At 37.5% G+C, this 14,555-nt stretch overlaps 1 protein-coding gene across 4 annotated transcripts in view; it reads left to right on the forward strand.

The window, feature by feature from the left end:
• LOC114642857 (homeobox-containing protein 1) overlaps window positions 1-14,555 on the forward strand; it is a 373,283-nt gene that overhangs the window by 237,412 nt on the left and 121,316 nt on the right. For all 4 annotated transcript variants that reach the window (XM_051919335.1, XM_051919336.1, XM_051919338.1 and 1 more), the window contains exon 7: window positions 4,291-4,386. In XM_051919335.1, coding sequence (XP_051775295.1) covers window positions 4,291-4,386 — 96 coding nt within the window. The remainder of the gene's footprint in view (window positions 1-4,290; window positions 4,387-14,555) is intronic.

Here is a 14,555-nt window from a genome sequence, read left to right on the forward strand (position 1 = left end):
AACATAAAAGGTTTAAATTCTGGTTATCCTTTTACACTAAAATATTACTAAAGAGATACAAAAAAAGTAAAATGCATATGTTGTTTTTCTTTAAGGAGATTAAATATTACTGAAGAAAGAAAAAAAAAAACTAAAACAGCCAAATGGGGCTATGCATAAAAGGTTTAAATAAAACAGAAATATATACCTTTATGTTTACTTCCTTAACTTGTGGAGGGTGTATCCTGTAGCAAAGCCCTAACTTTTTTCGTGAAAGCCCGTTTCAGTCAATAAGTCTTAAAAACAGGTGTAAAGATATTGACAATAAGCTACGCAAACCCACTAAGACATGGAATCGTTTAAATCAAGTATCATTACATCTTCCTTTCTTAGGCAGTACTTATAAGCTTACATATATATATATATATATATATATACAGTATCTATATATATCTATATCTATATCTATATATGTATATCTATATATATCTTTATCTCTATATACATCTATATATATATATATATATATATATATCTATATCTATCTATATCTATCTATCTATCTATCTATCTATCTATCTATCTATCTATCTATCTATATATATATATATATATATATATATATATATATAGATCTATATATATATATATATATATATATATATATATAGATCTATATCTAAATCCCCACGAAGTACTGCTTTTAAATTTTTATTAAGAAGAAAAGCTTTTTAAATTGAGGGAAAATATCCCAACAACAATTTGTTAAGGATCTTTTTTTTTGTGAAGCAGCCTTAACACAGCTTTTCCACTGTTTTATAAAGGAACGCCATATAAGGTCTTCCTTTTTCCTTGCTTCGCCAAGGAAGGAGCCTTTTTATTAAATTCAAGGGTTCTTCGCTTTTTTTTTTTGTTCGTTTATTACGATTGTTATAGTTCTGTTTGTATACCACGTTGTCAGTTCAGCACTCCGGTTGTAATATGACCAAGCCGTGCAAGCTTACTGTTAAGAATGCAACGTATAGTTGTACAGGAGAAAAGCACTCTTGCCCGGCGAAGTACCACTTTTAAATTTTTATTAAGAAGAAAAGAAAACCTTTTAAAATTGAGGGAAAATATACCAATAAGTTTGTTAAGGATCTGTTTTTTTGTGAAGCTGCCTTCACTCGAGTGATCACTTCGAGCTTTAAGCCTGAGAAATCACCCCGTAAATGCACACGTTTAATTGCACATCTGTTAATATGTATGCTTACACAGTATTAAAAGACACTCAACAATTACACAGTATTATAAGACACTCAACAATTAACGTCATTTACCTTCGTTCCCGCGTTTGATTCGTGCTGTAAATCTCTTCCTTGTTTTCAGTTCACGTGATTACGTAGGAGGCGTAGTACGTGATGACGCGATACGTGACTCCGCCTCCTCCATTTGAGTATATGGACAAAAAACAGGTTCCAGTTATGACCATTACGCATAGAATTTCAAAATGAAACCTGCCTAACTTTTGTAAGTAAGCTGTAAGGAATGAGCCTGCCAAATTTCAGCCTTCTACCTACACAGGAAGTTGGAGAATTAGTGATGAGTGAGTCAGTGAGTCAGTCAGTGAGGGCTTTGCCTTTTATTAGTATAGATATATATACATATAATCCTAAACCTAAAAGTGCAATGATTTTATGTGACATTTTTATTCACATTTTTTGTCACTCTTTTATTCAGGATTATTTTAAAACCAACATATACTTGTTTGTTAACCTTCCTTTCAGCGTTTATCGAACTTTAATGTGATGTTGGTCAATTTTCAGATTCTTATTCTGTTTTTAAATTATAAACTAAAAAATATCAAGAACTCACATCCCACGATACAAGACTTTGTGACAAGAGATTTAACCACGCCCGGAGTCTGAAATAAAAGACAAAGAGTAGGACAGCTGCTGTACAGGCCTTTAAATATTTGAAGTGCCACGCGAGATGCAGATCATATGGCACGGCACGGCAGCAGCAAGCCACCAGCTAGCCTGCAGCTGATCAAGCAAAGAAGATGGGAAAAAAATGTATTTGTTTCCCATTGTATCACCGTTTCAGATGGGGTTTCAAAGGAGCGACTGCGTCTCCTTGAGGTGCGTATAGCCCCCCTCTTCACAGTCGCGAAGTGGTTGGCATGTAGCGCAGGCCGGGGGGGTTGTCGAGCGAAGCGAGCAGGGGTAACCCCTTAGTATTATATATTCATTTGTATGTAATGACTCTCACTATGGTGTCTCAAAGCTTTGGGAATTAGTACATATCCCTTTCCTGACTGCTGCGTTTAAACAACTGTTTTCCTTATCTCTCCTGGAATTTCTTTTGATTAAGATATAGTGATGCTCTAGAAACTATGTTTAACAATGTTTTTGTATAAGCCTCTTCCCTGTCTCCCACAAGCAAGGCAGCACAGTCCCAAACACAAACACAATAATCAAACAGTTCTTTTCCTTTTTCTTGTTTCTTGTTCTTGTTCTTGTTCTTTTTGTCTCCCTCCTCCTGATTCTGGCTCCCAGAGTAACGACTGCTGGCTCCTTTTATAACACCCCCCAAAGTGCTCCAGGTGCTTGTTGAGCTACTTCCGGCAGCACTTCCAGGTGTGGCAAAAAACCTCCCAAGAGGGCTCAGCAGCTGTTGCAGCACCCCCTGACGTCACCCCCGGATCCCAACAGGGCTGTAACCAACTCCAACTCCCGTGAAGCCCTTCAGGAGTCCGAGGCACTGCTGCAACCCAGGGGGACTGCCAAAAATAATAATGGCTGAGCAAAGACCTTCAAAAACAGTTGACTGAAAACTGCTGGAAAATTGTGGTACCTGTTTTCTCCCATTTTTTGATAACCATCACTTTTTGTTGCCATAGATACCAAAACCAAGGGAAGCAAATGTGATCAATTAAACTTGTAAACATAGCCAATATGATAAACAAAATTCACTCAAAATAATAATTTGCATTCAGCAAATTTATTTGAAGAATAAAAACATTAGTAGGTAAATGCAATAAAACCCTGCAGAGATTCCAAAGGTTCAACAATAAGAATTAGCTACTAAAACTGAAATCAAAAGCAAAAAGGTACAAAGCAGTGTTGTACTCTTCAGACAGAAACAGAAATAAGGGTCAAACAGAAATGCAGGGTTTTTTGATGGTTAGAGAAATTTGACAGAACAACTCCCTAACAGATGATAACGTAACCAATTACATTAGACTTGCTGTCTAAAGATTTGATGTGAAGGGTTAAATCCACTAGAGGACCCTTCCTCTAAGGCAATATTGTCAATATATATTTTAGAAGTTTCACATAGAAAACAAATGTCACACTTTTACTAATTAATTATATAATCAACTAGACTTTCTTTATTTCTTAATAAGCTGATATTTAAGATGCTTTAGTGTGAAAGAGTTCTTTTAATTCTTATGTTTTTTTTATATTTTACAAATTATATAACACGACACAGTGAAAGATCTGATATTAATTTGAGGTCAAACTACAGTACATATTTTAGGTATCATTTCCTTATGTAAGTGATTTTATACTATTCGTGAAAACATTTTTAGATATTCCTGCACAGTAATAATTGGTATAATTTACAGCAAAACCCTGTATTCTGTTAAAACATTAAGGTAGTTTTATGACATATTTATCCAGTTACTCTGAATAACATCTTTTGTTAATGCTTTCTTTGTTTTACTTTAATAATGTGCTGTTGCGTAATCAAATGTCATGTCATTTTCTGACCAATTTAATCCAGACCAGGAGCACAAGGGTTTGGAGCTTATTCCAGCTAGCATAGGGCACAAGGCAGAAACAGGACCCAGACCATTGCAGGGCAAACACACACACCCACACCCATACACAAAACATCCATCAGCTCTAGTTTAATGTCACCATTTTGCCTGACCTGCATGCCTTTGGACAGTGGGAGGAAACCCATGCAGACACAAGGAGGACCAGAAGTGTAAGCAGCAGTGTTACCAGAGCACCACCATGCTGCATATAATCAAATATTAGCTTTTTACTGATGTATTTATTAAGAGCATTATTTTTAAATAAAAGTTTAAAATCTGTTTACATTTTTGATCAACCACAATTCACTGTTAAAATTGTTTTGTTTTTTTATTTGAAAATTTCTGCAGAATTTTTTTTAAAATTCAGTTGGAATGTCTCAAAACACCATAAACACAAAATGTATACATTCTCATAATAATAGCTATCAGAAACTGAGCTAATATGCAAAATATGTTTTTTTGGGGGGATAAAAAATTAAATAGTATGTTGTAATTTCTCACTATAGGAAAAAAGCTGTCAGATCTGGAAAGAGTTACCTCCTTGAAGGTTTACAATTGGTTTGCAAACAGACGGAAGGAGATCAAGAGAAGAGCAAATATTGGTAATGTTTCAAAATGATTTTAAAGCTAATGATTGCCAAAGTATTATAATTCTGTACATTTTAATGAGTTTATTACTACATGTTATTAGTAATATTGATTGCAAAAGTAAAAGATAAATCTTGATCTATCTTTGCCTGAAACAATATAATATATCCTCTGTTAGTCATACCTTTGAGTCAAAGAATGCTGCTAGTCTCTGAATTCATGATTACAGAAAAGGGGCACACAGCATTGTCAGTAGTTCCTGTTTCATATAATTTTATCGAAATGTTTATTTTGTACAGTCAGCATTATTAGAGTCAGTCAGTCATTGTCAGTAGTTCCTGTTTCATATAATTTTATCAAAATGTTTACTTTGTACAGTCAGCATTATTACAGTCAGTCAGTCATTTTCCAACCCGCTATATCCTAACACAAGAATCACGGGGGTCTGCTGGAGCCAATCCCAGCCAGCACAGTGCGCAAGGCAGGAACGAATCCCGGGCAGAGCGCCAGCCCACCGCAGGACACACACACCAAGCACACACTAGGGACAATTTAGGATTGCCAATGCACATAACCTGCATATCTTTGGACTGTGGGAGGAAACCAGAGCACCCAGAGGAAACCCATGCAAACTCCATGCAGGGAGGACCCGGGAAGCGAACCCAGGTCTCCTTACTGCAAGGCATTATTACAGGAATTTTCATATCCAAGAATACAGAAAGTTCTTTTGTAGTCAGAAACTATCATAAAAACAAGGAAACAAAATGGAATATTTATGCAAAATTTAATCTATGATAAATTTGTATCTGTTTTCTTCTTATATACTCTCACCAGAACTTTGAATATATTATTGTTAGGTGTCTGCAGTATACAGTTGTTAGAGTGTTAAGTGTGTAAGCATGTTTTTCTACTGTGGTTACACCACCAACACAGACAATGACAATAGTAGCTGCCTGGTCTAAGTACATTTGTATGCTTTAATCAAGCTAGTTCAAGCATTTGTTTGAATCCTTATCAGTTTGACTTTAAGCTTCATGCCCAAATTTTAAACACATTTTAGGGGCCACCTGCAGTAGGCCCAAGAAGTGAGGTGCTGAGAGTACTTTACCCCACAGTCATGGATGCATTTGAGAACAAGAAACATCAACTGCCAGTTCTCAGAGTTTAATTGCATAGCAAATAAATTACTTTCAACATGTTTTACTTTTTATAGGAGGCATTGATAATTTGCATTTTACTTTTCCTACAAAAAGAAAATTACCAATAGCTTGTCAATGTCCTTGATTCCTTGGAAAAGTGCCTCAGTATATACTCTGTAGTGTGCCGCTGATAATATAGTGAAATGTATAATTCATACAGAGGTAAGCTTCAGTTGTTTTAGGTGATACTAAACATTAGAGAGGTATTCCACAAAGCACGCTTAATGAGTAAGCCTGTCTTAAATCAGCAATCTGGATTTATTTCAGCCAGTTACAGTTCCACCAAAGAAGATTAGGTAACAGAGGCAACTAAGCATCATCTCTTACCCTGTGCCAGGCTAAAGATGATGCTTACTATAGTCGTGTGGATTGAGAGTAAATTAAATTCACAATTGATGAGAAACAAAATCTCAGGTAAAGGTTCTGAGGACTTTTTTAAGCATATCTAATGTTGAAACATTACATAATTTTACTATTGCTTAAATTAATCTGATATAGTATATACATTAGAAAATGGTAAAATATTATGCACTAAAGTGTTCATTGAAAATTTCAGGAATTCATAATATACATTTAAATGATGTCATTCGTTTCCATTGTATTTTTTTTTTTTTTTTTTGTTAACAGGAGAATTTTTTAGCATAATTTAATGTTTCTGCAATCTCAGAGATTAAGTAAATAGATTTAATAGATTTATATTCATCTTATATGTTTGATACAGAATGGTAAAACATTAAAAGCTATACTCTCCATTAAAAATGACAAAAATAAATGTTACATGTAAATTAATTCACAAATTATTGTGCCATTCATTTTATTGCTCTTTTTTGTCAAAGAGGCCAAAAGAAAACATACATAGTAATAAAAGAACACTTCAGACTTTTTTTCCATGAAGCTAAACTTGTCAATTGTAGAAGGTACAACTCCTAAGTAGGAAAACTACTAATGTTGAATAGCATTAAGATGTTCACAGTAATGTAATGTACAAGAAAAAAAAATTCCACACTTCTGAACATTTTATTATCAACTACAGTGTGCTCCTTTCCTTAAATCTTTTAGCTTTATCAGCGACAATTGATAATGTTTTATGCGCAGAGACATAACTAGCTGTTTCAATGAAGTGTGCAAGATTTGTTTTTGGGATAGATAGATAGATAGATAGATAGATAGATAGATAGATAGATAGATAGATAGATAGATAGATAGATAGATAGATAGATAGATAGATAGATAGATAGATAGATAGATAGATAGATAGAGACTGACTGACTGACTGACTGACTGACTGACTGACTGACTGACTCACTCACTCACTCACTCACTCACTCACTCCCCAAGGGGAAATTCACATACTCCAGCAGCAGCATACTGATAAAACCAATATTAATTAAAGAGCAATAAAAACTCAGTGCAAGTTTAAAAAAAAAAAGCAAGGTGGAGAGTGCAAGGCAGGTATAATAGACAATAATCTTGTATAGTGTTAACGTTTAACCCCCCGGGTGGAATTGAACAGTTGCATAGTGTGGGGGAGGAACAATCTCCTCAGTCTGTCAGTGGAGCAGAACAGTGACAGCAGTCTGTCGCTGAAGCTGCTCCTCTGTCTGGAGATGATACTGTTCAGTGGATGCAGTGGATTCTCCATGATTGACAGGAGCCTGCTCAGCACACTTCGCTCTGCCACAGATGTCAAACTGTCCAGCTCCGTGCCTACAATAGAGCCTGCCTTCCTCACCAGTTTGTCTAGGTGTGAGGTGTCCCTCTTCTTTATGATGCCTCCCCAGCACACCATCGCATAGAAGAGGGCGCTCGCCACAACTGTCTGATAGAACATCTGCAGCATCTTATTGCAGACGTTGAAGGACACCAGCCTTCTAAGGAAGTGTAGTCGGCTCTGTCCTCTCTTGCATAGTGCATCAGTATTGGCAGTCCAGTCCAATTTATCATCCAGCTGCACTCCCAGGTATTTATAGGTCTGTACCCTCTGCACACAGTCACCTCTGATAATCACAGGGTCCGGGAGGGGCCTGGGCCTCCTAAAATCCACCACCAGCTCCTTGGTTTTGCTGGTGTTCAGGTGTAGGTGGTTTGAGTCGCACCATTTAACAAAGTCCTTAATTAGGTTCCTATACTCCTCCTCCTGCCCACTCCTGATACAGCCCACAATAGCAGTGTCGTCAGCGAACTTTTGCACGTGGCAGGACTCCGAGTTGTATTGGAAGTCCGATGTATATAGGCTGAACAGGACCGGAGAAAGCACAGTCCCCTGCAGCGCTCCTGTGCTGCTGACCACAATGTCAGACCTGCAGTTCCCAAGACGCACATACTGAGGTCTGCCTGTAAGATAGTCTATGATCCATGCCACCAGGTATGAATCTACTCCCATCTCTGTCAGCTTGTCACTAAGGAGCCGAGGTTGGATGGTGTTGAAGGCGCTAGAGAAGTCCAGAAACATAATTCTTACAGCACCACTGCCTCTGTCCAAGTGGGAGAGGGATCGGTGTAGCATATAGATGATGCGAACTGCAGAGCGTCGATGGCGTGGCAGACCTGTGGCCTCAGATGGTGAAGCAGCAGCCGCTCCATGGTCTTCAACACATATGACGTCAGAGCGACAGGCCGGAAGTCATTCAGCTCACCAGGATGTGATACCTTTGGGTCTGGGGTGATGCAAGATGTTTTCCAAAGTTGCGGGACACTTCCCTGTTCCAGGCTCAGCTTGAAGATGCGCTGTAGAGGACTCCCCAGCTCCAACGCACAGGCCTTCAGCAGTCGTGGAGATACTCCATCTGGATCCACTGCTTTGCTGGCTCGAAGTCTCCTCAGCTGTCTGCTTACATGGGCAGCTGTAATTGTGGGTGGGGGGAAACTCTCTCCTATGCTGGTATCAGCAGAAGGATAGGTGGAGGATGCAGTACTCTGAGGTGAAAGTGGGTTAGGGTGGTCAAACCTGTTAAAGAAGTTGTTCATCAGGTTCGCTCTCTCCACATCTCTCTCGATGGTGACACCACGCTTCGAGCTGCAGACAGTGATGATCTTCATCCAATCCCACACTTCCTTCATGCTGTTATTCTGCAACCTCTGCTCCAGCTTTCTCCTGTACTGCTCCTTTGCAACCCTAAGCTGGACTCGGAGTTCCTTCTGCACGCGCTTCAGCTCATGCTGATCACCGCCTTTAAAAGCCCTTTTTTTCTGGTTCAAAAGGCCCTTGATGTCACTTGTAAACCCTTGGCTTGTTGTTAGCATAGCAGCATACTGTTCTTACTGGAACTACAATGTCCATACAGAAGTTGATGCAGTCAGTAGTGCAGTCAACAACCTTCTCAATGTTCTTACTATATGATCCCTGCAGGATATCCCAGTCCGTAGTTCCAAAGCAGTCTCTCAGAGCCTGCTCTGCCTCAGTTGACCACTTCCTGAATGAGCGTGTGGTTGTAGGTAGCTCCCTCACTCTTGGTTTGTAGTGAGGCTAAAGCAGAACCAGGTTATGATCTGCTTTCCCAAGCACATGCAGCAGGATGGCGCTGTATGCGTCTTTAACGTTTGCATACAGTAGGTCAATAGTCCTATTTCCCCAGGTGTTACAATCCACATACTGGGAGAAGGCAGGTAATGTTTTGTCCAGCATCACATGGTTAAAGTCTCCAGCGATTAGCAGAAGCACCTCGGGGCGCTGTGTGTGTAGTTTAGCAACAGCGCCGTGGATGACGCCACACGCTAGCTCCATGTCCGCCCGAGGAGGGATGTAAACGATAACAACAATGACATGTCCAAACTCTCTGGGCAAGTATTAGGGACGCAGACTTACGGCCAACAGTTCGATGTCCCTGCAGCAAGTAGAGAGTTTGACTTTTACATGTCCTGGGTTGCACCACCTTGTATTCACATAGAGAGTGAGTCCTCCTCCTTTCCGCTTCCCGCAGGTATTTGCGTCTCTGTCCGCTCTAACTGTGCTAAACCCGGGTCGCTCCATGTTAGCATCTGGGATGCTAGTTGTTAGCCACGTTTCACAAAAACACAACAAACTGCATTCTCTGTAGGTTCTGACATTTTTCACCAGCGCAGGCAGTTCATTGATCTTATTTGGTAGTGAGTTCACATTTCCCAGGATCATAGAAGGCAGAGAGTGCCATTCTGCAAACATTTTATAAAGCAAAATATTCAAAGGAGTCAAAAAATGTACATACAGACACAGGGCACCGGCTCATTATGAACTGGGAGGCAAAAAGTTATAGGATACTACATAGACAATAATACAATAATGTCGACAATTATTACCCTCAAACTGGCAGATCCTGGGAGACATAGAAGTGGCAGAAAAAACTTAAATGATCAATACTGCCACAGTACTGCAACTCTCGGCTTTGAATGTATTTCTAAAAGCTGACTTAATTCAAAGTATAACCCTCTGTTATAAATGGGCTTACAATAAAACTTGTGTTACAATTATCATCCTCTGTTGTTCACCACCATCCATACCTTGATAAATTCTACGCTTCGCATTCACTCCCGGCACACTAGAAAAGTTCTCCAAAGTCAGTGCCTCACTAGAAAAAAATAAGTCTCTGATGTCATGCCCTGAATAGATGGTGATATTGTGTTATTTGCATATGTTGACGAGGAAAATGAGTCATGGGTAAATGTTTAAAGATAATTATTATATTTTGATTTCGTTGAATTTTGTGATTTTTTTTTTTTTAAGATAATTTATTTCAGAGAACTTGAACCAGTTTATATCTTTATGATTTATGTGGTTGCATGGTAAGATTGATTATGGTGTCTTCATCAGCATAAGCTAACTTTTGTGCTTGTCGGTTAAATAGAGAGCTACCTAAACTTAGTTCTGTTCATATAGCTGTGACAAGACCTTTTTTCAGTCATGTAACACAGATTTAGTCTTTTTAGAAAAGTATGAAATGCAAATAAAGGAGAGCCTGCTAGTATAGCCCAATTACTATGTTTTCTGAAATGTCACACCTCAAGCATGTACTTTTACAAGTTTTGCAGTGAGATGGTGCCATAATTGAATGACCCCCTCAACATTCAGATATTGCTATACAGCATATGCTGTTTTGCATTAAACTGTTCCACATATTGTTCCCACCAGTTCTTATCCCTCTCTCGTTTCCACATATTTTTATGTACAGATTTGACACTGATGATACCACTTTTTTGAAGAGTTTGAAGAATTTGAAGAGTCAAACAAAAAAATCAGATATGAGCCCAAAATCAGAATCAAATCCTCCAAAATGTAGTAGGCCTTTTTTAAGTTAATTGACTGACTGACTAACTCATTTATGATTTCTCTTTCGCAGACATCAATTGATTTAATGTCTACATTGATATTATTTTATTCATTAATGGTTTCCCTTTAGCTATTCGCATTTCTGTATTTCTTATTCCTGCTTGTTGTTTAATATTCCAATTTATAACTTTGTAGTTCATGCATTAATCTACTATTTAGTGTTTACTGTTTGATATTAGTTTGTCTCTGTTTTTATTTATTTGATCTTTTTCTGTGTTTTTTAACTGCGGTCTAAATGTAGCCTTAGTAGTCTATAGCAGCAAATAGCCTGAAGCACAGTTTCAACTGTTTTTTTTTTTTTTTGCCATTGTGACTTTTTGTGCCCCTGCTCTTGTATTGACAATGGCAAGCTCATTAGAGGCAAATTACGTAAAATACAAACATTCAATAGCATCAGTGCTCAAAAAGATCTTTTAAATTACATAGGTATGTGTGGCCAGTTGTACTGAGCAGTCAGTCATTCTGATTAGGGCAAACTCCTTAGTAAGACTGAAATTCAAATCTTGGCCTTCCACCCCACCAGTGACAGAAGCCGCAGCTTTCTTTGTGGTTGCTAAATAAGCAATATATTTTTGCACGTAAATGTATATTCAAGTACTTTTGAATTATATTCTTTTATTTAATTTTAATTTGTTGCTAACACTGCTTTAAATAATTCACATTGCTACTGAATAACATAATTGTGTGCTTAAAGTCTGATGTGAACAAACTAGTTCATTTGTAATCAAACTGGACAGCTCAAATGAAACTTTATTCTTCTTTTGAGTAACATTTAATTATGCATTGTTCAAACTCACAACCATAGGTGTAACCTTATGGTGTCTACCAGTGGATTATGACTTTCTTGACAGGTAGGAAGCAGTATGTGAAACTGGGCCTCCATCTGTCAGATCCAGTGTCAATTAGCATAGACTTCCCCCAAGCCTGTGTTCTTTCACTCCTCCTGTTTCCACTTTTTACAAATCTGTAAAAATCGTAAACTTACTAGATGACACAATAATGATGTGTCTTCCTATGAAAGAGAGGTGTGCCACCTTGTAGAATGGTGTTTTTGTAACAACTTGGAGCTCAATGCTACTAAGGCAATGGAATTTCCTCTGACAAGTCACTAACTGTTCACCTTTGCATTTAATGATCAAACTGTGTCTGTGGTTCAGTCGTTTAACGCTAGAATCCCTGAAGCCTACGAAAATCCTGGGCCACCTTAAATTCCTACACACCTCTCCATTAGCGTCTTTTGTTTTGCAAATGTGTCGATTCTGGTATGTTTCACATGCTAGCAATAAAGTGATTCTGATTGTGATAAAGAATTACTTTTTTTTTTGTTCAGTTGCTGAAAGACCACCACTGCCTATGGAATATGTTCTTCTATTTAATATCAATTAAATAAAATTCTGTAAACTTTTCTAAGTTATCCCATAATACAACATGCAAATCATCAGCTTCATACTTAGTCACAGGTGCCCAGTCTGTAGATGTTGCACTGTCCTCTGTGCTTTTGAACTAGGATTGATGTTTTTAAGAATCCGTTATTGGGCTGCTTACATATCATGAGTAAACTTGGATTGCCTAAGCCCATTTTCCGTTAAGGAGAAACAATTGGCGTATGTGAAACCAAATGAGCCTTGATGGAAAAATGAGACATATTAATGTTAGACTAACTCAGCTAAGCCTCAGTTTCATAAAGTGTAATTCATGGAATACCCCAGGACTAAAAATAAAACTTGTTGCTTGTCACTTGCTGGACCCATGTGGACATTCCAGTAGCATTAAACATCAAGCTCAATAAAGAGCAGCGCTGGTCCCAAGCACAATCTATTAATAGTTTGTTGAAAGTACTAAATTTTAGTGTTGGTTCTCCATTTGTGAACATACAAAGGCTCACAGCACCTTTTATACAAAAGCGTTGGTATTATGTGTTCTAACAGTGGCACATAGAGATATTTCCGAATGCTGCAGGAATGTTGGTTTCACTTGACTTGCACCAGTCCCATTATCACTGACATTAAGCAAGTGAAGTCACAACATGCTGCCTGAACATATCTAGCATTTGCTTACAAGATATAATTGTACAGTAACCTCACAGACCACTTATAGTACATAACCAGGGATCCAACATATACACTTCATTCTTCTTTTGTCTTTGTAGCAATTAATAACTGTGCATTTATAGTCAGATGCTTGAGAATGCTTGAGATCATCATCTAGGCTGTATTGTGGGGACATACCCTCACCACTAGAGTGGGAGGAGGAAGAGTCCCATCTTTGAGAACATACATTTGCTCCCACCTGTACTGTAAAGCTTATCTGCAACAACAACAGCAAAAAATGTAAAAGAGAATAAAATTTGGTTTCAGATGTTAGTGACCCAGATCATCATGGCACAAGGCTTGAGCATTCACTTCAAATGAAGTTGTTTTCTCTGTTTTCTTTCTGCCTCTCAGACAGTCCTAAACATGTTGAAAGAAGCTGATGCTTCTTCAGGATTTGCCCCCAAATGGAATATTTGAAATTGACATGCAAATTTCTGAAAGAAAAGAAGAACGTATGTTAATGCTGTATGTTGTTTGCCCCCTTTACGCCCATTTGTGCCCATTTATGCTGTGTTCCCCAGAGCAATTGATATATCTTTTACTTACATTAAATTATTTTATGTGATTAAGTGAATAAAAATGTGTTTTTATTTCTTTAGCTACTTTCCTCAACATTCACAAATTTAAAAATGAAAATATTATATGCAACTGTTCAAAAGGAACTAAACCCATTGAAAGATTTATGAAATAAATTTAACACTGATATAAGGAATATTTTTTAATTATAATTTTAATCCTGGCCTTAGTCTACATACGACTCAATCAGCAAGCCCTGGGATGTTTTGAATGAAACATAATGGCACACTATTTTAAATAGCCTACCTAAAATCATAACATTATTTAGTGCAATGAAATTTGCTTTAAATATCATTCTGTCTACGTGAAACTTTTAGGTACCTTTTTGGTGCTTTTTTGGTATGTCTTAACCCACTATAGTACACTAATGTGTGGCTACAGTATTTAAAGGTCTAAGATCTCTTGTCTGTTCTCTCTTTCCACATTTCTCTTTTTCCTCATAAAGCTATTAATATTGTGTTTCATTTTTGAAACAAGAAATCTGGTTGTAATCATTGGAGTTTGCATTTGAGGTCTGATGTTAACAGCAAAGATACCAAAGAAGGTGAAAGCTAGAAAATTGACAGTGATAAAAACAGCGTATACCAGACATACTTATTGGTGAACAACAGTGTATTCCAAAATCAGCATTATGGATTTTTTTTAAAAAGAAAGAGAGCACTAGAGGTATAAGCAATTTGCAACAAGCATGCTGTTCTACAAAGACCAGAGCACCTGACAGGAGTATTGTTAACTCTGTGAAGAGAAACACAAAAATAACAAAAGAAACAAAAAATAATTTACAAGGTGCAGGGGTGAAAGTGACATTATTCACCATTCAAAAAAGAAACTAAATAGAAGAAATACACTACACTACACTACAAAATACAAACTTCTTACCAGCATCAAGAGCAGAAAGGTCAGACAGGAATATGTAAGAAGTTATAAAGATTTTTTCAAAGGGTTCTGGAGAAATGTTTTTATGGACAGATGGAAAGGTTAACATTTATCCACAGTAATGGAAAGGGTAAAAG

This window comes from Erpetoichthys calabaricus, chromosome 15 (assembly GCF_900747795.2).
Source record: "Erpetoichthys calabaricus chromosome 15, fErpCal1.3, whole genome shotgun sequence".
In the NCBI taxonomy this organism is placed as follows: Eukaryota; Metazoa; Chordata; class Cladistia; order Polypteriformes; family Polypteridae; genus Erpetoichthys; species Erpetoichthys calabaricus.